Below are 25,599 nucleotides of genomic sequence, written 5' to 3' on the forward strand. Positions count from 1 at the left end.
TATTATAAATATGATGTATATATATCATATATAATTATATGAGTGTCATAAATACCATATATGATCATGAGAGTATCATAAATATGACATTATCATCTAGGGTCATATATGATCAAATAGATGTTATATATGATCATATAGATGTCATATATGATCATATATTATAAACATGACGTATATAAATCATATATAATTATATGAGTGTTATAAGTACAATATATGATTATGAGAGTTTCATAAATATGACATTAACATGCAGGGTTATATATGATCATATGAGTATTATAAATATGACATATCATCATGTGGGGTCATATATGATCATAGGTATCATATATGTCATATGTGATTATATATGATTATTCGAACTTCATACATAATCATATAAGTGTCATAAATACGATGTATGATAAGGTCATATATGATCATATGGTTGCTGTGAATACCATATATGATTTTGGATCATATATGATCATATTAGTGTTATATGATCGAAGATGGTCATGAACATCATATATGAACACATGAGTAGTAATATGATCATATGTGACCATGTTGGATCATATATGGCCATATGAGGTCATGTATAATAATATGAGTGACATATATAATCGTAAGGGTGTCAAAAATGTCATATATGGTCATATGCATATTATATGTCATATTTGATCATATATATGTGCTATATAATTATATGAATGTCATATATGATCAGATTCAATATTTTCTCGGATAATTTGATGAATTACAAATAAAATGAAAAACTGCGTGCCGTCTACGCAAATAAAGTTTATAATGTAACTTGAGTTGGTAAATTAACCATTACTTTTTTTTTTTATATAATTTTCTAAATTAAAAACGAGATTGATGTTGATAAATTTCGAAACGGCTCATTTCGAGTTATCGAACTGACATCTCGTTGTTTTTAAAAGTCATATATATTATTATGATAACAAGGGAGTAAGATAAATGATTTATGGTGCCAAAGTGATGATAACTATTTAAAGACTATGTGTAAATAAAAAAAAAAAAAAAGATATATATATAATAAGTTAACATGTGGAAAATATGAATTCTTCGTGTTTAAAGAAAAAAATATCCAAACTATGTATTGTAATATTTGTATAGCCGTTAAAAAATAATTATTATTAATATTATAATTATTATTATTAATTTTAGTATATAAATAAATAAGAAAATTGTTTATTGATCCGTCGTATTGCCTCCTTACGACGTTTAAATACAAGAATAAAAAAAATATATAAAAATATTATTTCGTGTGTTTTTACTCCTACTATTCGTGAATAATGCGAAAAAAAAAAAAATTAATTTACACAGACCTGGATTCGAACCGCGAACCTCTCGGTTGCTCAAAAAATTTTATTTTTTAGGATAATGAATTCGAGCCAGATATCTAACTTTATATATTTTATTTAGTCACAAAAAATAAATATGAGATATATAAGTGTTGACAAGAAAATATATATATATATACATATATATTTATTAAATGCACATTTCAATGTTAAAAATTATTTACAAACATTAGCACATATAGATTTTATCATAAAATACTTTGTAGGTTAGAAATTATTACAAAAAATTACTTTTGGTGAAGTTCCGGAAATATTTCATACAAGACAACCTCAAAAATATCCTGGAACAAGCAAAGTAATTTTATTTCTCATTCTACGTATGAGTAAACGTGTACTTTTACAAAAAAGACTCACATAAAATAATTGTTTGTTGAGATTCACATTTTGCAGAGTGTCAAATACTTTGGTAGCACCTTTCTGCGCACTTTGGGCGCCAACGAGACTAGCCAATACCTCAGGAATGTTGTTAAGAAACTGTCTTCTGGCTTCACCACGAGTTTTAAGTTTTTCTTCGTCGGTTCTAGCCGGAGTAGTGGGCGCCAGTTGCCCGTTCGGCCACCACGATTTGGTAAACAGTTGGATGTAGTAATTTAGCATCGGCTCAGAAAAGACCCAAGCTACTGTATCACGAACTTGTCTGAAAATTTCATGACAATAAGTTCTGAAAAAACTATAATTGAGGTAAAATACCGAGTTTTGATGACAAATCACCTATTTATTGTCCGGCCATAAGTTATCTGTACGAAAGTGATCAGAGACTTTCTTAGCCACCTAAAGACCCCTCGAAGATCAAAAATTTCTCCCACGAGGGCGTAAAGTGGTTCGGCGATTGCGTCCTTGCCTACGGTCAAGTCCGCAGCTCCAGATCGCCCAATTTCTGAGTCCTCTAGCAGCAAAGAATAGTCATCGTCTTCATCTTTTTCTCTGGAATCCCCACTGCCAGATCCTCCCTTGAACAAAGTCGCTAGTGAGAACCTCGACTTCTTTGGCGAGGGCGCCACGTGCTTGAGATGCTCGGAACTGGGACTTAGGAAACTGTACAGTGCTTCGCTTTGATTCAACTTATCATCTTCCAGCACGAAATTAACATAACGCTGTATCTGGTTTTTGGCCTTCTCCAATGCATTCCTATCAGTCTTGCCGAAAAATTTCAGTGGTTGACTTGGGAGCTCGTAGTTCTTTACATTGGTGCAGACGAGCCTCAATTTGCGATGCAGCTCATGGAATTCTGGTAGTTTCCGAAACACGACCCATCCGGTAGAAATCCCGTCGTCGTTTTCTTCCTGTGCCATGTGGACAACTAGAATAAACTGTGGAGGATCACCATTGTCTGGAATCTCCCCGCTCTGAACATCACAACGCCATTTGCCCAAATGTTCTGCCCACATCTCAGTATGGGTGAGATGGGCCTCGAGTTGTCGCTTTTCGCCTTGAAGCCACTCAACCTCTTTGGCCAGAATACTCAGCACACGACTTTCGGGCTTCAGAGATGACTTCAATGCCTGCAAAGCTTGCATCTTATTGTTCAATTTCTCTGCCAACTGATCTAATTTACTGCGCGCGTAATTCGAATGCTCACCAACCAGAGTCGTTTCATTGACTACGCAGTCGCTAACACGCTCGTCGACTAATAAATCTGTTCGCTCAACCAGTAACGCTTCTTGCATCTGTTTGTACTGCTCGCTAACTAAAAAGGAGGAGTAATATTTGTCTTCAATAATCTTGACAACGTCATCTTGGACCTGGTAAAAAATTTGCGGACCTTTGTCTCCCATCAGAAAAGCTTCCATGCATTTTCGGACGCTCTTGTCAACTTTTATTTCGGCCGTGGGTGACCTGATGTAAGTGTAGAAAATTTCGGCGCCCAATTGGTGCCAAGATGACTTATCAGCAGCTCGAAGTTCCTGGACTGCTGCCCAATAGCCGATGAGGCCTTGACTAGAGACACTTTCAAGAAAAGCCGTGAGGAAGCGACGACCTACGACGCTCTCGAGGATTATGGCCAAGGGAATCACGCGTTCAGTTGAGTCTTGAAGACAGTCTTGAATAGGATACCCGTCCCATCCAAGTGATTGCATATGATGCTCGCAAGTGGTCTTAGCGAAGGTCAACTGACTGATGTAGCGCTTGAGTTTCCGTCCCTGAATGACGTCGGCCTTGTTGGAACCTGAAGGTGCGTCCAAGTCCAGGCCCTGGGCTCTTTTGACGTTTTCGATTGTCGTCGCTTGCATTATTTCCGTGACGATGTTGTAGCGAATGTGTTTGAGTACTTCTAGGTCACGTGAGCTCTTTATCATCCGAATGAAATCCTCAAATGATTCAGCGTACTCATAAGTTTTGCGATGCATAGCTTCGGCTAATTGTTGCTGCTCAATGTACGCCAGGATCTTCAGATTTATGTAGTCCGGATCGGTTATCAGATCTATGGCAGGTTTTATTATTCTGTGGGTCAGGACTTCGCGTAGAATGAACTTTGATGGAGAGAGAGAGTAACTGCGTGGCAGAAAATAAGTTATGAAAAGGGTAGAGATTGCTCGAAGATAATCCAGTTCCGCAGATGAAGACATTAGATGGGGAGAGAGAATGAAAATGGGATCCGAGCCTTCGCAGACTGCGGATTGGGCAATTCGGATCTTTTCAAAGTGAAAGGTCACTTTGTTTACAATACTTGAGGCAATGAGTTTCGTGTGATCAATTTTTGAGAGCCGGGTATTGAGGGTTTGAAGCGCGATCCAGAAGTCTTGTTTCATTGTCAAAAGAAGTTCATCCGGAAAAACCGTGATGTCAGTCAGCCATGATTTTATGAAATCCCGGAAGATTAGGTCCAAGAGATTCTGCAGTGAACTATCGACCGGACGTGTAAAGATCATTGGGTACTTATTTTGACGTTGGATTGTTGATACTTTTGGTTCATAGCCTTTCTGTATAAAATCATTTCTTTAGTAATTCCATTTTAAGTCGAATTCCTCCAAAGTTGCCCTATTCGTCCCTACCAGAGTGATAAGGTTGATATTTTTCATCATCTCTACATCATTTGCGCAGCTAATATCTCTTTGCCTAATGTATAATGGCTGCATTCGTCTTTTCTAAATGAAGGATTCCATCAATACAAAGGGACAAATTCAGCCAATTTGAAATTCCCGCCAAATGTAGGTTCCATCAAACTCTTGGTGAAATTATCTCACGCTTGCGCAAACATTACTTTTTCTCATGGTAAGCATTGTTTGCGCAAATGTGAGCGCTCAAGAGGTTGATAAAACGAACCTAGCCAGGAATGTTAATATTAATACCCATATGCTGGAAAATTAGAGAAGAGGAACTTCAGCCAGAGCAACTTCGAAGGAATTCTGCTGTATTGTCAAACTCCTGTAAAATCGAGTCTTCTAATGTCAAGAATGAGACGCTGTAACCCCCCACTCTCACAATTTCGATGATTGTCCCATTTTAGTGACTTTTCTGACTTTTATAGAAGTCTATAAAGAAACCAGGATTATTTTTCTTTTTATCTGGATTATAAGAGACTTCGTTAAGTAATTCTTGGATCCCTGGTCTCAAGGACTCGACATTACAGGAATTGGACGGTATATATGTATTGATAATAATTAGAAAATAATTACCATTAACATGGTACGGAATGCATCCAATTCAACAGTAGTTTTCAATGTATTTATACCAGTCTGATGTTTTGGTGAAAATGCGATTTGTATCAGCACAATAACTAAAGGACCGATGACACTGCATGACAATGTCAATAAAAAAAATATAAAAACCGAAAAAAAATGTTTCCATTCCGTCAATAAAGCCGCGAGTAGAACAACAGAAATTGATGATATTATCAATGTTCTGCTCAACTTATTTGTTATAACTTTCATTTTTTATTGTTATTTAGTCAATGTTTAACTCGACACACAACTTATTGATTTTCTGGTATTTTTTGTTTTATTTATGATTCTCGGCATCGCGAAATTTAAATGATAATTCAAATCCCACTGAATATGGAAATATTTGAATTGAATATGTTAAGAAATTAATTGGCCAATTGGTTTTGCTTCAATTTTATAAATTAATAGGATCGATTTCGAGAATTTACACTTTATAGTGTTGTGACAAAAATAAGATTAAGGTTATTAGTACGCGCGTTCTTATGTTTTTGTGATAGTCAACGCATGTGTTGTTAAAATTTTAATGCGCAAATGCAATAGAATGTCTGCTGTTATTCACATTCTGAAAGTGGATCGAATTTCATTCTGATCGTGTGGTTTCGTTGGTAAAAAGTCGCCGCGAATTTCAATAGATGGCGGCAAAGTATCAATTGATGGGAGTTAGAGCTATTGTCCAAAAAATATTGTTTCGAAGCAAAATATTCATGAAGTAAGGAATTGTCGAATAGAATATTTTGTCGAAAAACGAAATAAATACAATTAATGTATGAACTAAAAGCATAACACTTAGTATTGGTATGGATACAAATTTAAGACGAAATATTGCAGAAAAAAAATTTTTGAATGTACAACACATCGAAATAAAATTTACAGAAAATAATTAATTGTAGAATTAGAAGACTAGGGTAATTTGACTAATGAATGGAAGACTGCCGAAAATTAGATAATGTAAAATATTTTAATTAATTGCACCACTCATGATGCGAAGCATCAGAGAGTGCTTTACGATCGAAAAATTTTTTTCACCTCACTTCGGCAACTATTTCTATTATTAGACTTTTGATGATTCACGAAATTAAGATATGTTGCACACCATTTTGAAGATAATTTAATGGAGATTAATTCCATACTTTTCAAAAATTTATTTAGTTCAATAAAAACCGACAAAACATCAAAATAGTTTAAAAAAAATTTCCTGTCCGTCAAGTATGAATCCCGTATACACGATAACTTGCGAAAAAATCCAGTAATTTAATCAAATTTTTTTTTAAAAAATTCTTTGAAAGATTTGTAGATCCCCTATTGAAAATGGTTAGGTAACTTAGTGTCGTTTAATTACAATTAATAAAAGAATAGAAAGGCTGTATAACTATACATATATATATTTATGTAAAATTAACATGAATGGTGATATATCTATACATTATACGCATATTTATTCCACCAGGGGCGCTTGCATATTACCGTCCTAGTACAGCTGTTTTTTTTTGTGTTATTGCTAATTGGTAAGCCTGAATTTTTTCAATTCAATTCTTTTTTTTTATTTGTTTTTATTTACATATATTTTTTTTTGTTATTAATCGATATATTTTGAGAAAATTCTTCTATAATTATAAAAAATGATTAATATAATTAAAAAAAAAAAAAAAACAACAAATTTTAATGACAGAAAATTGTATATATTTTAAATTTATTTGTGCTTCCCGCCATTTTTTTATTATTTTATTATTTCATAATAAATGAGCATTATGAGTTGTGCACTTTTGGATTTTCCAAATTTTTTTATAAATAAAGTTATATTTTACTCGTTCATGGCAAAAATGCCCTAACACGACAGGTTTGTATATTAATCGATAATATTTATAACATTATGTAATGTATCAAACAAAAGTATTTAAAAATGTAACTGACGACAATAAAATTTTTGAACCGCATGAAGAAAAAATTAAGAAAACAATAAAAACAAACAATTTATTTTGAATATTTTATTTATTTATTTTCAGTTAAAATTTATATCAACAAAAGTTCATTATTTTTACTACAACATTAATTACATATATTAATACTTTTAATAAATATACTAATCAAATAAATAAAAATATCTAGCACAGAGATTCATATATTTTTAGTTTTTCAGTTAAATAAATAAATAGAAATTTTTTTATCAATAATCAGAATTTAATATATATATATATAACATATATATAAGTATATTAAATTTCTGTTTATTTATGTCAGTTGACGTTGTTTTTAATATTTTTCTAAGCGCCATCGAGTACTGGAAGACCGCAAATTAAATTTGAATTGAGAATTTCTTCTTCGACGGCCGGTCGAACGAAGACGCTAACTGAGTTGTCGAAAAGTCCACTCGATATTAATCGAATTGCGGTCACTCCACATCCAATTAGCTTATAATTACGATCTAGGGAATTATTATATGAATATTTTATTAACAATTTCTAGAGAAGCAGCAGAGAGGAAGTAACTTTACCTGGTTTTGAATTCAAACCACATACGGAGTCAAGTAGTTCGAATTTAGATGTATCTAATCCGTCGCTACCACCAATTAGTACTTGGTCTAGTAGTCTTCGCTTATCGCACTATAAATTAATTAATTAATATATATTTTTATGAAAGCACGGCGGCGTTCAAAAATTTTTTTACGTTTTTTGTTAATAAGTACAGGAAAAAATTTTTTTTTCGAAAATCGACAACTAGCTTTTTTATAGGAAATTTAATGCCCTACAAAAAAGGTCCTGAGGGTTGAGTCTGTAAAATTGATAGGAAAAAAGTTATAGGCTTTTGAAGTATTAAAAATATTTTTGATTTTACCAAAAGTTCTGGTATTTATTTTTCAAACTTCTAAGTGCTGTAACTTTTTTTCTTTTAATCTTACCATTAAAATACAGAAGACATTTTTTGTAGAGAATTCAATTTCCTATGACAGCCTTGCAGACAAATTTGAAAAAAAAAATTTTTTGAATACTTATGGACAAAAAACAAAAGACAAAATTTCGATATAAAAAGGAGAGCTCGAGAATTCTCTAAATTTACGGATATATTTTTTAAATATATATAAATATATAATTACATGATGAATAATTCCAGTATCGATTTGTCGTAAATAAGGCAAACCTTCAAGTCTTTTAATACCAACATTCAAATTAATAATTTGTACCGCTGATGGATAAACAGTTGCAAGAGTACAATTTTTACGTTCCCCATAATTGCGAAGCGTAAATGTATCCATAGTACTGTTAACCAGTATATTACAGGCTGAAAATCAAACAGCAAATCAATAACAGAATATAAAGATATAAATAAATATATAGTCTCCAATAATAATAAATATTTTTTTTCTATTTTTCTGTTACTACCAACACTTACGATACGGGTTTTTACGGTAGCGTACAAACAATGTGAAGCCTTTGCCTTTGAATGGTATGCGATATTGTATAAGCGCACTATTCTGTGAGCTTATAAATGTATGGCTTACATGCTTGCCGCAGAATTCAGTGATACGGTTTTCAAATGGTAGTTCGTGGTCGTTTGGTGGAGGGAAAAATTCACCATTGAGTTCCCAACCATCGACAAACTAAAATTTTATTGAATTTATATATTTGCTATTGATTATAAGATGAAATATACATTTTTATAATTATTAGAATTTAGATATACTCAAATATAATCATTTATGCCGATATATGATCTTATATGTTGATATATGATCATATATGATTTTATATGTTGATATATGATCATATATGATCTTATATGTTGATATATGATCATATATGATTTTATATGTTGATATGTGATCATATATGATCTTATATGTTGATATTTGATCATATATGATCTTATATGTTAATATATGATCATATGTGATCTTATATGCTGATATATGATCGTATATGATTTTACATAATTTTAAATGATCACATATGAAGTTAGGGGTATATATGGTTTCTTTATACTTGATCATATATGACCATAAATGACCTATTAGTCATATATGACCATACATCATCATATATTACCATATTTTATCACATATGAACATGTGTGGTTATATATGATCACATATAACCATATACTTTCATATAGGTCATATATAAAATCAAATTTCATCATTTATGATATCACATATGATTATATTGTTATATGTGGTCATACCTGGTACAATTAACAACCATCAGATATTACATATGGTCATATATGATCGTATATGGAACCATATATGATATCACATATGATCATATTATTATATGTGGTCATATCTGGTACAGTTAACAACCATCAGATGTTACATATGGTCATATATGATCGTATATAGAACCATATATGATATCACATATGATCATATATGATGTCATTTATGATATCTCATACAATCATATATAAAGTCATATGTAATATCATATATGATCACATATGAAGTCATATATGATCAGATATGATTTCTACCTTATACGGATCACAGAAAAAAAGTATAGAAAAGTTCTAAAAACATTTAACTATTTTTGTTATAATTTTACATCATAGTTATGAAAAAAAATGTTTTTGTTGGTTTTAATAATAAAAAGGAATGAAAAAAAATATAAATTATTACCGATACGAGGCCATCTTGTTCACAAGGTACATCAAAAGATAAAAAGTTCAATTCAACTTTTTTATCTGGATCCGTTATTAAATAAACACCACAGACTGTCGGGTCGTTGTTTGTTGACTCGTATGTAAATTTACCGCTATCTGATGTTACAAATATACAATCTGCAAACAATAATCACAATATATAACAATAATTTCTAACTAAAATTCCTATTGCTTTTAAATTCATACAATAAAAACTAAAAACCAATATTACAGCCAACCTATCAGAAATACGGTAAAAATATATCAATGAAATTTTATAGAGAATCAAATTTTTTTCAAAAAAGTATTATATACATTTTGTCATAATACCCATATTTTAAAAGATATCATTAAATTTACTCATTGTCAATAAAAATTTACGTTTCATCCCTTTCCACTTTTTTTACACGCGAACTTTATAAATGTCATATATATATGATTTATGAAAAAATAAAAATAATTTCCGATGTGAAATCATGGCCCACATAAAAAATTCCATTATAAAGGGATTTAGAGATTTATTTATATATGATAAATAAATATGAGAATTATATTCTTAATATTAAGAGAAAATTTTCAAATTTTCACTAGAGATTTATCATTTAAATCCTTAAATCTTAAATCCATTATCGAAAACGCTTCCTCTGTGTGTTCAGGGTAAATGATAATGTCTACATATATATATATATACATATATATATATATATATATATATATATATATATGGGCCAAGGATTTAGCGATTTTATTATTCAAGTTCAAACTATTGAAAAATTTTCTAGTTTAACTGAAATACTTTTTAGTTTTTTTTTTTTTTTTTTTTTTTTTTATTTTTTTGAAAAAATTTTTTACTTACCTGAAATGACTATAGACGGAGGAACTATTTTACTAGCTCCTTTGAATATATAATTAGTCAATGGATTATTTATCACTGAGTCAGAATTTACCTGTACAAAAAAAAAAATTCTTATTAATTTTAGTGGATTAAAAAAACTCAAAAAAATTAAATTGATAAATTTTTTAATGAACTTAGAAATTATGAGTCTACAAATTAATAGTCAAATGACTGTTGGAACTTTATTAAATTTTTCTGTAGTAAAACTAAGTCAGAGTCAGAATTATTAGAAGTGTAAAAAAAAAAAAAATGATGAAATTTTTTTTTTTTAGAAAATTTTAATAAAAAATTAATTTGAAAAATTTTGAATTATTTTTAGCTGCAATATCTGTCGTCAAATTACTTCATCTTACTCTGGATATGAATAATTTTTTTTTTTTACATAATTTATATTTTTATATTTCAAAATTAAAAAAAAAAAAAAGAAATTTAATTTCCTTGTATTTTATTTTTTTAATTATTCATTTTACTAGACAGATGGGTATATATATATATATATATATATATATATATATATATATATATGTCACATTGATTAAAGGATATTTTAGGATTGCAATGAGTGTTGTTAATTTTTTCTTGTCTCTCATCTCCAGCAAATCGATATAAGTTATATATTGGCTAAGATAAAGTATATATAGACATAAAAATTTTTTTTTATTAAGAATTAAAAATAATAATAAAAAAAAAAAAAAAATTATCATTATTATTATTATTATTATTGATTTGGTTTTTTCTTTTCGGTATTAAATTGGAATTTCCGTAATATAGAAAGGTATAAATGAGAGAAATGTAAGAAATGGGGATTACCGTGTGCGTCAGACGGAAATTACATCTTAAACGAGAATCTTACAAGTTAGTAATTTAAATTGACAGATATTCCCATACGGTTTTGTCCCCGAATCGTTATTAAGCCGAATAGATATCCTGGGAATCACGTATCACGTCATATAGATATATTTCCAAGAAACTTTCAACTCAGATCATTAAATTGCTCCTGAGTAATAAATTTCTTTTTTTTCTTTTTATATATTTTTTATATATTTTTTTTTTTTTTATCTAAAATAAATTATTAAAAATCTAGATTTTGTGGTCAGTTTTTTTCAGTTGATGTGAAATTTTTCTACGAAGAATTAAAAAAATGAGTATTTTAATTTATTGACTCTATAGGAAATTTAATTGGCTATAAAAAAGTATTGATTGAAATTTTTGATAAAATCAATAGTTTACCGGAAAATATTAATTTTTTAAAAGTCTACAATAAAAATATCAATGAGTAATTTTTTCGGTACTTTAACTTTGAATCTCTATTATGTTAGAAGCAACTGAGGTAATTAGACATTTGAGTAGTGAAATTTATAGGAAATTTTATGGCCTACAAAAAAGTATTCTATAAAATTTTCTCTAAATCGAATAGTTTAGATGCTAGAATTAATTATTTGAATGGGGAAAAAAAAAAATTTCGTAATTTAAATTTTTACATAATTTTAAAAATTTGGTTTTTGGAAAGTGATGGATATAATTTTATATTTGAATGCACTTGTCGATAGGAAATTTTATTGGCTACAAAAAAGTATTGATTGAAATTTGTGATTAAATCGATAGTTTAGGAGCTACGATCAATTTATGAATCAGCGGCATTAAAATGAACAAAAAAATGATCTTTGATGAAAATTAAATACTTCCATTAAAAATAATTGATTTAGTAATTGAATAGATACAAAAATGCATTGTGTACTTTCAAATTGATTATAAATAAAAAGATATAACACCAATACTCAGTATAAATTTATTGTAATTGCACTTAGTCAATATTGTTTATCGATTTTTGATTAAATATTGGAAGCTAATATACACCAGACTAATAACATATTGATAGACAATGCACATTGTAATTTACATTGTAATTGTAATTACATTGCAATAAAAACAACTATTTTAAAAACGAACTTTTTTTTTTTAATTTTTGAATCAAAAATGAATTTTTTATTTTTATTTTCCAAATAACTCGAAAACTATCAAAGTTACACAAAAATTCAATCAGACCTTTTTTGTTCAGCATAAAATTTCCTACAAGAAATTCCTTTACCACTTTTCCATAAAACCCATATTTCCAAAGTTATGACCCATAATTCCATAAAAACATTTTTTATCCGACAGCAATTTAAAATTTTTACTTTTTTCAAAATTATCTCATTTCCTATCAATTTTACGAAAAAATTTAATCAGACCTTTTTTGTTCAGCATAAAATTTCCTACAAGAAATTCCTTTACCACTTTTCCATAAAACTCATATTTCCAAAGTTATGACCCATTATTCCATAAAAACATTTTTTATCCGACAGCAATTTAAAATTTTTACTTTTTTCAAAATTATCTCATTTCCTATCAATTTTACGAAAAAATTTAATCAGACCTTTTTTGTTCAGCATAAAATTTCCTACAGGAAATTCCTCTACCACTTTTCCATAAAACCCTTTCCCGCAAAGTTACAGCAAAAACAAAGTTCCAACTTGTCACCAACCGAAAAAAAAAATGTTTTTCTCCAATAAAAAATTAAAAAAATAAATAAAACAAGTACTTACCTTACTTACAGGTATACGTCGTTCAGGTAAAATAATACTGGCATAACTTTTATTGATAATAAAAAAAAAATTGAAGATAAAGATAAAGATAATTGTGGCGCGTTTGTGTGGTTGCATTTTAAATAAATAATTCAAATAAAATAACTGACGTTTATGATATTAATTTATCTTTATACTTCGTATTAAACTTTGTTTATTTATTTACTAATAAATTAACTAAGTGACTAAGTGATTTTTTTTTTTTTACGTCAATTAGATTAATTTATAAAAATTGTAAATTAACCGACGACAGAAAAGATAAAGATGTTTATTTATTTAAAGATATATGACAATTGATCTCTTGTACTTATTACTTGCATATATGTACATATATGTCCTGTTAATTTCAGGAGACAAACGTGTCTGAAGCGTCGCGACGCCTGACGTGTCTTTTTATACGCGAGGATTTGTTCTCACGCGCATACCCCAATTATATATTACTAGTTTATTATTCTTCTGGTTTTTTTTTTATCAATATTTATTAATTTCTCATTTTATTCATTTATTTATTAATTTTTTTTTTTTTAAATTGAATTTTTTTTGTTGAGATTCGAGTAAAAGAAAAGTGTATGACTTTAAATGGTTGTAAGTAGGAGAGTAATTAGAATAATTAGAAGTTCGAGGAGAGTTTTGGAAAGGAAATTTTGTGAGCTACAAAAAAGTATTGATTGAAAATTTTGATAAAATTTATAGAAAGTGGGAAAAAAATTGTTTTTTGAATAAATAAATTGCGGGAGATGAGAAATGAGGAAAGTGTTTGAATTTAAATTGCTGTAAGTAGGAAAGTAATTGGAGTAATTAGAGGTTTGAGGAGAGTTTTGGAAAGGAAATTTTGTGAGCTACAAAAAAGTATTGATTGAAAATTTTGATAAAATTTATAGAAAGTGAGAAAAAAATTATTTTTTGAATAAATAAATTGCAGGAGATGAGAGAATGGAAAAGTGAAAGGTTTTGATATTTTGAATTTTAGAAAGGATTAAAAAAATGAGGGGATTAGGAGTGAATAGAAAATCTTGTTGCAAAGAAAAAATTTGAGTTTACATTTCTCAGCTTTAATTTAAAAAATAAAAAGTGAAAATTAAGAGGCGAAAATTTTGTGAATTCAAAATATTTGAATTAAAAAAAAAAAAAAATGAAAAATTGTCTGATTAATTTTCTAGAAAATTAATTTGAAAAAAAAAAAAAAAAAAAAAAAAAAAAAAAAGTTTCTTTAAATTTTTATTGAAATTTCTATATTATCATTATTTTTTAATTTTTATTATTAATTGATTATTTTTAATAAAATAATTTTTTTTTTCTGATTCCACTCGAATACTAAAATTAATAAAACACTCAAAAGTTTATCAAATATCACTTAAACAATTTCATTTATTCAATATATTTGTTCACTTAATGATTAAGCAGCCACCAAATTAATTAAAAAAAAAAAAAATAAATAAAAAACGAAGATGCTGAATATCGGAAGTTTACAAATAAAATGAAAATGAATGAAAGCAACGTCATGATTTTAAACGTAAATCTAAAAAAAATAATTGATAATAAGATTAAGTTTTATATATTTTTATCTTTCATATTGTTGACATACTTCTATTTATATATTTATATATATATGTATGAGCTAATGATTAAAACATTATTTTATCTAACACTAAATTACAAACGTGATTTAGATAATTAATTAATTAATCAAATCAATTAATGAAGAGTTTGTTTACTTTTTTTTAATTGTTTGACAAATGACTTTGTTTACGGGAGTTAATCCTTAAATCTTGTTTGTGTAAGAAAAAAAAATAAAAGGATAAGACAATAGAAAAAATTAAGGGTAGCAAAAAATAATATCGGGCTGATGAAGTCAATTGTCATTTTTTTATTTTATGGGTTGGGTAAATATTAAAAAAAAAAATGAAATGAGTAAAGGGAGAAATTGGCGGTTTTTATAAAAAGGGTGGAAGGGTGGGAGGGTTATGTAAATGAGGTTGAAGGAGATTGTGGAGGATGTGAGGGGGAGGTAAGAAAAGATTTGAGGGCGGTAAAAAAATTTGAATTATTTGAATTTTTGAATTATTTTTAGGCGGGAAATAATTATTGATATTTGAATATTTAAAAAATGGAATGCGAAAAATTTATCTGTGATAAGTGAAAATAATTATTTATAAGTCTGAATAACAGATTTTTAATTTTTACTTTTTTTTTTAAATTTTATAAATTTTTTAAATTATTTGAATTTTGAAAAAGTGAAATTTTTATTTTTAATTTTAGTGAAGGACAGAGGGTTGAAGTGCGAGTTAAATGATTACTAGGGGTTGTAAATAATGCATTAGTGATTAAATTTAATTTTTTAATAGCAAAAAATTCCACGGGCCATTAAATTTCATTTTTTTAATGATAAAAATTCCATTAATTATTAAATTTAATTTTTTTAATAGCGAAAAAATTCCACTGGCTACTAATGGTAATTTTTTAATAATGAAATTTTCCATTATTTCTTAAATTTAATTTTTAAATTATAAAAATTTCCATTAACCATTAAATTTAATTTTTTGAAAAAAAATTTAAAGCCAATGAAATCAACATATTTTGAAAGACAATTGAATTCTGAGTAAAATGAGTACCCACATGCCTATATTTAAAAAAAAAATTTGTTAATTGGTTAATTAATTAACGAAATTAATTTCGAATTAAACATAGGGTTGTTGGTACTCATTTTACTCGGAATTCGAAGTACTTCAATAATAATTATTCAAAATAAAAAAAAAATGAATTTTCAAAAAAATTATTTAAAGAATTTTGAATTTTTGCCGCTCAAAAATAATCAACTCAGTTCTGTTATGGTATATATTCATATTTATTAACGTTATCACACTTATGAGCTAGACAAATAAATTAAATAAATAAATAAATAATTTAGTAAATAAATAAGTTAATTAATTAATTAATTAATTAATTAATTAATTAATTAATTAATTAATGACGAGCATAAGCAGCATAAGGTAAGTCGAATGGCCCTAATGGTTCTGGGCGACTACTGCGTTCGTGCCATCCATCGGAAACAGGTGCGTGATATAATCCATAGTTAACCCCATTGGTTGCGATTTTTTTTAATCCCTGAATTGACGATAACATCAAAGCTAATTTTGCAAGAAGAAGAGCTTTGCCTCCTAGTACTGCGAGAAATTGGAATCCCATTGGTATCAATACTGATCCCATTACCAAAACTCCCATCATTAACATGGGCATCAAATGGTTGCGTCTTCTGTGATGGCGTCTTCGTCCTAAAATGGCGGATTTCAAAATTTATTGGCGGGAAAATTCAAATTTAAATAAAATTTTTTTTTTTAAATTTGATTGAGTTCTAGGTTATTTTTTTACTTTTACCTTCGATGACGTCATTTGAGTTTGAATCAACAAATGCCTCTGGATTTATAATTCGGTCAATATCAATTTTAATGACGTGGGTTTTAAATAATCGGGCAAAGCGACTGAATACTATTTGTGGCCATGTTTTACCAGCAGCCCGAGCTGCATTAAATGACTCATTTCTGTAATTATTTTTAGTTGTAATTAAAAAAAAAAAAAAAAAAAAAAAAAAACGAATTGCCGATTGGTGGGTTCTAAATATATGTAGACTTCAAATTGATATAACTTTTGAAATTATGAAGATAATTTAACTTTTAATAAGCTTACTGAACAGGAAATTTAATTTCCTACAAAAAAGTATTGATTGACTTTTTCTCTAAAATCAATAGTTTTTCCGTAATTAATTAATAATCGATTGGAGAATGTCTAAAATAAAAAATAAAAAATTTTTGTTATAAAATTTTGACAAATTACTCAAAGTACTTATCAAAACACTGAAAAATTGTAAATTTGATTACCTACAAAAAAGTATTGATTGACTTTTCCTCTAAAATAAAAAATTCACCCGTAAAAAATAAAAAACCGAAAATTGAATGAAAAATAATTTTTAATTAAAAAAAAAAAATGATTATTAAATTTATGAGATTGACATTAATGACATATATTTCCCCAGGTATTATAACTAACGGCTTGTAGCGTGTTAATAATTACTATTGACTTCCGATCTTGGGAATATTCTAGGTCACTACCGACTACTGACATATTCAGTTCATTTATTGCGTGATTTTTATATTTTATATTCTGCTAATAAATGTCCCACCAAAAATGGCATTTCGCACTCTTAGTACTACATTAATAAATATATAAAAATATATAAATATATATTAATTTTAATATTTACTTGTAATCAGTTGAATTTTTCTCATTAAATTTAACAAAGTCGACGCCATTCAAAACCGGAATTGTTTCTTCAGAGAAAAATGCATCCATTGCAATTACAGCACGTTTTTGCAAACAGTATTTTAAATTATCCAAAAATTCATTTTTTTCATTATTTATATGATTGTTATTATTATTGTAATTATTTGCACAATTTTTTAATAATCTATTCAAACTGTCAGACCAACTTTCCGATTCCTCGGCACTACTTATTATTAATAATAAACTTACTACTACGTAAATTACTAATGAGTAATTATATAATCGTTGACACATCTATAAATAGTTCAAAAAAATTAAAAAAATTTTTTTTTTGAAAATAATTTTTTTTCGCGCGTTTTCAAGGGACCGGAAGTAGTGAATTTATGAAAAAAAAAACAAAATTTTAGGTTCTAATTTCTCATGGGTCTTGAGTAAGAATACAAAAATGCGAGTATTTATTTTTTTTAACGAAATTTAAAATTTTTCAATGGCGCGAAATTTAAAAATTTGAATTTTTTTTTTTTTCAAAATTTCAAAAAAAATTTTTTTGATAATTTTGTGTTACAGAGAACTTTATTACGAGTAATTTGAGCCCAAACACGAGCATATTATATTTTGAACCCATTCAAATTTAAACCGCGATCAATTTCGCGGTTTAAAATTTTTCACTTTAAATTCGCGGTAAAATTTAAACTAATTAACATACGGAGCTGTGATCGCGTTCGAAATACTCAGTATTTTTTTTGTCTTTACCCTCGACCCAAATTTTCGGACACCGGAAGTTTAAATAAAAAAAAAAAATTCAAATTAAAAACATAAACTCACTTTTAAAAATTCGCGGTCCCTTTGAATAAAAATGTAATTTAATTAAAATTAATTTACCTTTGGATGATTAATGACACAGATAATGAATTAATAAATAAACTTTAATGTTAATAAAAAAATATATATATGTATATATATAAATAAAATATATGATGCTAACTATGAGACATCCGAAGACTCAATGGTATAAATACCGAACTTTTCAGTTATTTATGTACGCAAATAGGCTAATATGTCACTTATTTAACCGTACTAGCAAAGAAAAAGTATATAGATATATTTATTGATATATATTAATATGTATAGGTATTTAGGTATGTATATATTTATATATTTGTAAGTAGATTAGATTGGATGGCGAAGGAGGCAGAAAAAATAAAAAAAAATGAATAATGAGGATCCAGGGTAGCGGTCAAGCGACTGAACTTTATGTTCGCCCGACCCTGACATATAATTGTGATATGGAATAAAAATGTAATTCATAAATTATAGAGTTGGATTGTCATTTTTATTGTTATCAATTTATTTGATATATAATTTACCTATTTAATCAGTCAGTAAGTCAGTTAAAGAATTTTTTAGGTAAATATGTGCCAGGTTAAAAATTCGAATATTTTGAGAAAAAGTCAAATTTCGAAATAAATTTAGCGAGAGAATGAAAGGGGATTGGGTGACGAGTAAAATGAGTACCCACATCACTAGATTTTGAAAAAAAAATTTTCAGATAATTATTATTGCTAATTAATTAGTGAAATTAATTTTGGATAGAAATGCTGGGTTGTTGGTACTCATTTTACTTGTAATTTTAAGCACTTTGAAAATAATTGATTGATTTTTCAAAAAAATTAATTTTTAAAAATTTATGAAGGTGAGAGTAAAACGAGGGCTTACGACCCAGCTTAAAAAAAAATAAATAATAATTTTAATAAATTTTTTTATTGTATAAAAAATTAAATCGATTACAAAAAAAATATTTTTACATAATTTACTAATAATCACAGTAATTTAACTTACTATTATTATTATTATAGTTATAATTAAAATAACACCTATTTTAATTACTAATTATTAAATATATGGCATTACTTATAATAATATTATTCAAAATTTGAATTTAATGATAAATTGCTAATGCCCGAAATAACTGAAAAATTACATGGAGTGTCTTCAGTTTCAAAGTTTGAAGTTTCGTCAGTTGACACTATTGGATCGTAATTTTTCAATTGAACAAGATGCCGGGGTGAAAATGTCCTCGGAGACAATGCCGCTCCATTGATACTCGGATACATACGTCGTGGTTCGTCATTGAGCGGCGAGTAACTTTTAGTCATACTAGAAGCCTTAAAAAAAAATCACAGTCAAGGTTAAATTAAAAATAAATATGTTTACTGAATTCGTGAGAAAATTTCCGCTAGTTTGAGTACCCACATCGATATATTTCAAAAATATCAAATTTAATAAATATCACAGCCACAAATATATGACAAGAACAACTTATTCATAATATATCGATGTGGGTACTCATTCAACGCGGAATTTCATCAGCTATTCAGCGCCCCTAGTGGCAAATCTGTTAAGCTCTTCACTTCCAAAAAACACGTCAATTTAACCTGCGCAGTATTTGTAAAAAATTACCTTAGGCATGCCGGAGCGTATGCACTCAGCCAGAATATCATCTTCTTCATCCTCAGACAAACTTAAGCTGTCCACCGACCTCGGCGACTTGAAACTCTGATCAATCGGGCCATCGAAATCCTCCTTGATCCCTTCCTGTCTGGAAGTCGTCGCCTTATCAGTCAGAACGCAGCCTTTCGGCATCGCCGACTCAATACATTCCGCGAGAATAGCATCGTCGTCATCTTCCTCCTCTTCAACACTATCGAATGAATTATTTCCCTCTTCTTCTTCTTCTTCTTCTTCTTCTTCTTCTTCCTCTTCATCTTCTTCCCTATCCATGTCCTCGAATTCCCTACGTTTCATAAAAACCTCCGCTTTAGCAGTCGGACTAATGCACTTAGACATCCCCGAAGCAATGCACTCATCCAGAATCTTTTCATCATCCGAGCTGTCATCTGTCAGACTTCCTTCATTACCGACAGCATTATCCCCTTCCTCCTCTTCTGGCTTCTCAAAGTCTTCTAAAATACTCGGCATCGACAGCGCCGATAAGTTAGACTGCGATCCTACCGGTGATATTTCTGCCGGAGTGTCTTCCGTGCAGTAAACATGAACGGAATCATCAGAAGCATCAACTTTCCCCTTTTTAGGCGAACTAACGACTCTATCAGTTTCTAACCGATCTAAGGTAGTGCTCGTTTGATAACGAATCAGGTTACTAGTTCCCAACCCATTACCGCTTCCCAATTTCGCCAAATTTTCTCTATAATGATTATTATGCATCCCGATATTGATGCAAGCCGCCAATATTTCGTCATCATCATCCGAAACCTGGTCATCAGCTTTCTCTTCCTTGATTCCCTTGCCCCGTCTCGAAATCAAACCAGCTCTAGGTTTCTGTTCCACTTCCTGCTCCCGTTCCTGTTCTGGACCCTGTTCCTGATCTTGGTCAAGTTCCACCTTCAGCGGGGGATCGTCATCAATCGTGAGCGAACTCAAACTAGTAGCAACACTGAATTCTATCGGTGTATTCTCTTCTTTGAAAGCCGCAGTAGCATCTTCGAAAACGCCCCTTTTCTTGGGAGAGTAGCTTTTCAAAAACGACCGAGAGAACTCTTTAGTCCGCGGGCTTGGAGGAACGGTTTGGGTTGGAGAATCTGGTAGTTCACTTGGCGAAATGATTCCACTGGTCATACGACTGAAATCACTGATAATAGAACTGTGATCGTCAACGGAATTGGCCTCGAACCCGCTCAGGGAACCTAGAGAACTGCTGCGAGAAAACATCAGCGGGGTTTCTTTTTCGTCATAATGATCCTCGGCGGCAAAAGTAACGACTTTTGGTTCCTTGTCATTCTTTTCCTCTTTGTCAGTCTGTTCCAAGTCCGAACCAGCGTCCAGACTTGGATTGACATCCAGGGGATCTGGACTGTCATGGGAACTAGGGTTCAAATCCGGGGCATCTAGATCTGGACCATTCCCACCAGGTCCAGCTTTTTCAGCCTGCTCGGGATCGCACTTGGACGCTAGGGAACTCAGGGAATTGACCCTTGAATGGGAGTAAAATTCTTCCTTGTTAACCTCCTTTTTGGTGGACTTCCGGTCGTCTTTATCATCGACCCTCAGGTCAGACATGGAGGTGGCCGTGGAAAAATTCCTAGGGGTTTCGTAGGGCGTTCCCTCAGTGCAATAAGTCTTGACACTGTCTTCGTTCGTCTGGAAAAACGGCCGCGGTTCGTGTTCGTCTTCGCTTTCCTGATCGTCTTCCGCATAACGGAGACTGTAGTCCGTCGGCTGGTCCAAGTCAGTCTCTGCGTAGTCCCCATAGGCTTTAATTTTCTCCCGCTTCTGTTCCAAGTACTTCTTGCTGTAATCAATAGGCTGGTCCCCTTCCTCATAAGCTTCAGTATTGATACCGTAGAAGCGTTCCCGTTTTTCGAGGGCAAAAGTGTGCTGACGAGCGGACAGGAGGTTCCGTAGGGTAGCGTTGGCGCCCATCGAGATCATTTTGTGCTGGGAATGGACTAGGGGTCTTAGTATTTGGACGGTTCCTAAATCCCACAGGGTTTTCTGATCAGTTGGACACCTGGCGGACAGGTTCCAAAGGGTTCCACACACGTTGCTAACTACGGTCAGACTTGGGGAGCTCAGCAACTGGACTAGGACATGCAGAGTCCTCTTGCGTCGTAAAATCTTCCGGTAGTTTTCCTCAATTGCCACGTGGCTCGAAATATTTCTCAGGATTCCTCCAGCGTTCTCGACTAATGCCAGGTTACGTTCGCTTGTGTCCTGGGGGTTCAGTAACTCGACTAAGAAATTAAGGGCGCCATCTACTGCGCAGATTTCTGCTTTATTGATGGTACAGTGCGCAGAAAGATTCCATAGGGCGGATAGAATTGATCTAAGGGTGGATTCACATTTGCTGATTATCGCAGACTCCATCAGGATTTTAACGGTTCCGGACTCACGGAGCATGCGCTTTGAATTGTTATCTGCGCGCCATGACAGGTTACGTAAAACAGACGCGGTTACTTGGTGGGCTTCTTCACTGGGGCTGCGTAGTTGGGTAACCCAGGCTCTGAGGAACCCAGGAAACGAGCAAAGCAAACTTTTGTTTTTGTTGTCATCACACGTCAGGTTGGTGAGAATCTGACCAGAGTATTTGCGGACCTCGAGACAGCAGGGATTCGTGGTCTCGGGACTGAAGATTTGGTGGTCGGTTTTGATCAGCTCGGCGATTGCGTACAAGCCCCCCATTTCGCTGATGGTGCGACGGTGAATTGGGTGGTGTGATAACTTGGTGAGGTCTGATAGAGCTACCAGGGGGTGGTTATGGGGCCGCTGCGGATGCTGGAGTGATTTAGGGGCAGATTGAGAGTACTCTCTGATTCGCTCTAGTAGGGTTAGGATGCGAAGTTCTTGGTGGTTTAACGTTTTGTCTTCGGTTGCGAGGATTATGTTGTAGAGGGCGCGGGTAGCGCTCAGGCGGACTGAGAGGTTTTTGTCGGGCGCGTGGATCAAGCGGACTAGTAATGATAGACATCCTGGAATTTGATGGTTAATCATTATTATTTTTTATGCTGAGGAGATATTAGCTAATTTTTTAATTTGAGCTTTAGAATTTTTTGAAAATTTTAAGTAGTAGGAAATTATTGTAACAAATTTTGGTAATTAATCAGGATTTTCTATGAGTTTTCTATTAAAAATAAAATTTATTGAATTAATGGATAATTAACTAATTAAATTAATATTCGAATAATTCGAAATTTTTCAGTTATCGCGAATTTGTAGAATACTTCAAATAATAATTCGAATTTTTGGAATACTTCTATTAATTCGAAAACTTGCAATTACTCCGAATTCGTCGAATAATTCGAATAATTTAGAAATATATAATGATATCGAATACTTCGAATTATTTTAATTTTTTGAATACTTTGAATAATTCGAACTTTTTGAATACTTTTAATAATTCGAATGGTTTGAATATTCTTATTAATTCGAAAGCTTGCAATTACTCCGAATTCGTCGAATACTTCGAATAATTCCAATTTCTTAATGCTTCGAATAATTCTAAAACTTGCAATTACTCCACATTCATCGAATACTTCGAATAATTCAAAAATTTACAATTACATCGAATTCATCGAATAATTTGAATTTTTTAAATACTTCGAATAATTATATGTTTTTAATATTTCGAATGATTCGATTTTTTTAATACTTCGAATAACCCGAAAATTGACGAATAACTCCAAGAACTTGAAAACTCACAAATACTTCGAATAATTTGAAAATTATCGTATATTCGACTCCTTTCAATTATCAAAAATTTTTTCCACTTCCATAAAAAAAAAAAAATCATCCACCAAAAATTAAAAAATTCATGAATTTCAAAAATTTGAAATTTCAAAATATTCCCAATTTTTAAAAATAACTATAAAATTTACAAACTAAATAAAATCTAAAAGTCATCATCAACCTACCAGATTCTCGCATCAGCAGACAATTATCAGCAGAATTACTCAAAGACAACAGAGTCATACTAGTGTCCTGCTGTCCCGTGTTATCATTCATCAGCATCCCCAGCAAATTGAATATCATGTCCTTCTTAACGTCATACTTTTCCGCCAAATTTTCATTGTCATCAGTGAGCTCTGGGTTGTCAGCATCATCCTCAGACTGGAGTCCGTTGCTCGTCGACGTGAAGCTCATGACACTCGCCAGCACTTCGCTGCCATTCCCATTCTGATTCTGGCTCCAGGACTCGCGTTCCATTGGCCAGGTTCCGTGATACAGAGCCGGAAGTCTTCCTCTTCCCAGCAGCATATTTCTAGATCCTGATCCTGAAGTCCCCAATCCTGATCCTGATCCTGATCCCTCCGACCTCGAATGACGTATCGAACCATCAGCTTCCAATTGTCTTGCCTTGATATTATCCAGGTTTCCAATACTCGTATAAGATGGACAGGGTCTTAATTCCTTATCACTCCAGGGCATTTTTTTTTGCTTCTTGTTAATTTATATCATTTTATACACTAATTATTTTTAATTTAAATTATCACTTACTTGTTTTTTAATTACGCACTAGATTAACACTTTTTTTTCACCCGGTAAAAATTTATTTTTTTAATTTATTGTCATTATGTTGCGATAATAACAATAATTATTGTTATTATATTTAATGATGTCAATATTGACATTTGTATATTTATTATTATTGTTTGAGGTTATATGAGACTGCTTGGATATAAAATGTATCAGAGTTTTATTTTATCAACGAGTGATAAAATGTGCATTCGGAAATGCTCTAGCTCGATAGTGGACTAAAAAATATACTGGAAAGTTTTTATTTTTATTATTTAATTATTTAAATTATTTGCGCGGGAAATTTAAATATTTAAAAAATAAATTATTAGAAATGAGAAAAATTAAAAATCGTGTCAAAATAAAATGGCGAAATATGACAGAAAAATATTTAAAATATTAAAAAAAAAAACACTTGAGTGTTTAAACAAACCTTGGCGGGAAAATAATGTGCAGAAGGGTGTCCTAATACACTTGGAGATTTAATTTAAATAGCTCCAAGTGCTGCAGCTAAAAAAACGTCACTTGACTGCTATTTCCCCACCAGACGATGCCAGATGATTTTGCTCAGCTAGGAAGTTGTCAGCATCAGCCATCAGCAACACTTTACACTACCACTGAACACTGACACTTAATGACACCACAGACACTTTGCACTATTTTAATTTTACAAACACCACAATTTGATTAAACAATTACTATGAGCAACTAATTTAATGGATAATTACACGACGTAACTAAGATACTGTTTCTATTCAAATGTAAAGAAGGATCTGGACTACTGCTGCCGTTGATGATACTGACTGTCGCTATCGAACCGTTAGTTGATACTAAATAATCGATTTCACGATTTGGCTGCCCTCTATAGTGGAAATTTGAACGCTGAATACAGCGACGCGTAGTGGCGGCAACGGTGCGAAATTTAAAAATTGAAATTTAATGATTTTATTAAAAATTATTTGTCAATAATTATATTAATTATAATTATTTTATATTAATTATTAAAATTAAAAAACTGCAGTTTGAATTTTGGCGCGAAATTTATTTTTTTTAAAAACGTAAATTTCTTTTTTTATTGAGTGCTTGGATTATTTATAAGG

The 25,599-nt window shown here is 30.6% G+C and overlaps 4 protein-coding genes across 4 annotated transcripts; all 4 read right to left on the reverse strand.

The window, feature by feature from the left end:
- Positions 1-1,484: 1,484 nt before the first annotated feature.
- Positions 1,485-5,553, reverse strand: LOC103570562 (sorting nexin-25). The gene is made up of 4 exons (XM_008548345.3): positions 4,994-5,553; positions 2,088-4,297; positions 1,731-2,013; positions 1,485-1,657 (listed from the first exon to the last, which is right to left on the reverse strand). The coding sequence occupies exons 1-4, from the start codon at positions 5,246-5,248 to the stop codon at positions 1,604-1,606; spliced, it is 2,802 nt and encodes a 933-aa protein (XP_008546567.1). The 5' UTR covers positions 5,249-5,553; the 3' UTR covers positions 1,485-1,603.
- Positions 5,554-7,156: 1,603 nt separating this feature from the next.
- LOC103571616 (corticotropin-releasing factor-binding protein) lies at positions 7,157-13,270 on the reverse strand. The gene is made up of 7 exons (XM_014439479.2): positions 13,154-13,270; positions 10,530-10,620; positions 9,651-9,811; positions 8,426-8,633; positions 8,130-8,314; positions 7,530-7,638; positions 7,157-7,460 (listed from the first exon to the last, which is right to left on the reverse strand). The coding sequence occupies exons 1-7, from the start codon at positions 13,268-13,270 to the stop codon at positions 7,300-7,302; spliced, it is 1,032 nt and encodes a 343-aa protein (XP_014294965.1). The 3' UTR covers positions 7,157-7,299.
- Positions 13,271-16,156: 2,886 nt separating this feature from the next.
- On the reverse strand, positions 16,157-17,764 carry LOC103571627 (uncharacterized). The gene is made up of 4 exons (XM_008549845.1): positions 17,456-17,764; positions 17,072-17,096; positions 16,568-16,711; positions 16,157-16,464 (listed from the first exon to the last, which is right to left on the reverse strand). Exons 1-4 carry the CDS (start codon positions 17,762-17,764, stop codon positions 16,157-16,159), a joined length of 786 nt encoding a protein of 261 aa, XP_008548067.1.
- Positions 17,765-19,230: 1,466 nt separating this feature from the next.
- Positions 19,231-24,649, reverse strand: LOC103570571 (adenomatous polyposis coli homolog). Its single transcript, XM_008548357.2, has 3 exons — positions 23,899-24,649; positions 19,931-22,956; positions 19,231-19,635 (listed from the first exon to the last, which is right to left on the reverse strand). The coding sequence occupies exons 1-3, from the start codon at positions 24,410-24,412 to the stop codon at positions 19,393-19,395; spliced, it is 3,783 nt and encodes a 1,260-aa protein (XP_008546579.1). The 5' UTR covers positions 24,413-24,649; the 3' UTR covers positions 19,231-19,392.
- Between the last annotated feature and the right edge of the window lie 950 nt (positions 24,650-25,599).

Source organism: Microplitis demolitor, chromosome 4 (genome assembly GCF_026212275.2).
Source record: "Microplitis demolitor isolate Queensland-Clemson2020A chromosome 4, iyMicDemo2.1a, whole genome shotgun sequence".
Lineage (NCBI taxonomy): Eukaryota > Metazoa > Arthropoda > Insecta > Hymenoptera > Braconidae > Microplitis > Microplitis demolitor.

What these genes read in the sequence shown, in the direction of transcription:
- LOC103570571 (XM_008548357.2), bottom strand. Translation starts at nt 24,412, where the DNA reads ATGCCCTGGAGTGATAAGGAATTAAGACCCTGTCCATCTTATACGAGT. An exon ending in TCTGCTGATGCGAGAATCTG is followed by an intron (nt 22,957 to 23,898) that starts GTAGGTTGATGA and finishes ATCAAATTCCAG; the next exon opens with GATGTCTATCATTACTAGTC. An exon ending in TACGCTCCGGCATGCCTAAG is followed by an intron (nt 19,636 to 19,930) that starts GTAATTTTTTAC and finishes TTTTTTTTTAAG; the next exon opens with GCTTCTAGTATGACTAAAAG.
- LOC103570562 (XM_008548345.3), bottom strand. Translation starts at nt 5,248, where the DNA reads ATGAAAGTTATAACAAATAAGTTGAGCAGAACATTGATAATATCATCA. An exon ending in TATGGCCGGACAATAAATAG is followed by an intron (nt 2,014 to 2,087) that starts GTGATTTGTCAT and finishes TGAAATTTTCAG; the next exon opens with ACAAGTTCGTGATACAGTAG. An exon ending in TCAACAAACAATTATTTTAT is followed by an intron (nt 1,658 to 1,730) that starts GTGAGTCTTTTT and finishes TGCTTGTTCCAG; the next exon opens with GATATTTTTGAGGTTGTCTT.
- LOC103571616 (XM_014439479.2), bottom strand. Translation starts at nt 13,270, where the DNA reads ATGCAACCACACAAACGCGCCACAATTATCTTTATCTTTATCTTCAAT. An exon ending in CTACCGTAAAAACCCGTATC is followed by an intron (nt 8,315 to 8,425) that starts GTAAGTGTTGGT and finishes TTTGATTTTCAG; the next exon opens with CCTGTAATATACTGGTTAAC. An exon ending in ATACTGGAATTATTCATCAT is followed by an intron (nt 7,639 to 8,129) that starts GTAATTATATAT and finishes ATTAATTTATAG; the next exon opens with TGCGATAAGCGAAGACTACT.
- LOC103571627 (XM_008549845.1), bottom strand. Translation starts at nt 17,764, where the DNA reads ATGTGTCAACGATTATATAATTACTCATTAGTAATTTACGTAGTAGTA. An exon ending in ATGAGAAAAATTCAACTGAT is followed by an intron (nt 17,097 to 17,455) that starts TACAAGTAAATA and finishes TTTTTATTTTAG; the next exon opens with AGGAAAAGTCAATCAATACT. An exon ending in AAGTCAATCAATACTTTTTT is followed by an intron (nt 16,712 to 17,071) that starts GTAGGTAATCAA and finishes CATTTAATGCAG; the next exon opens with CTCGGGCTGCTGGTAAAACA.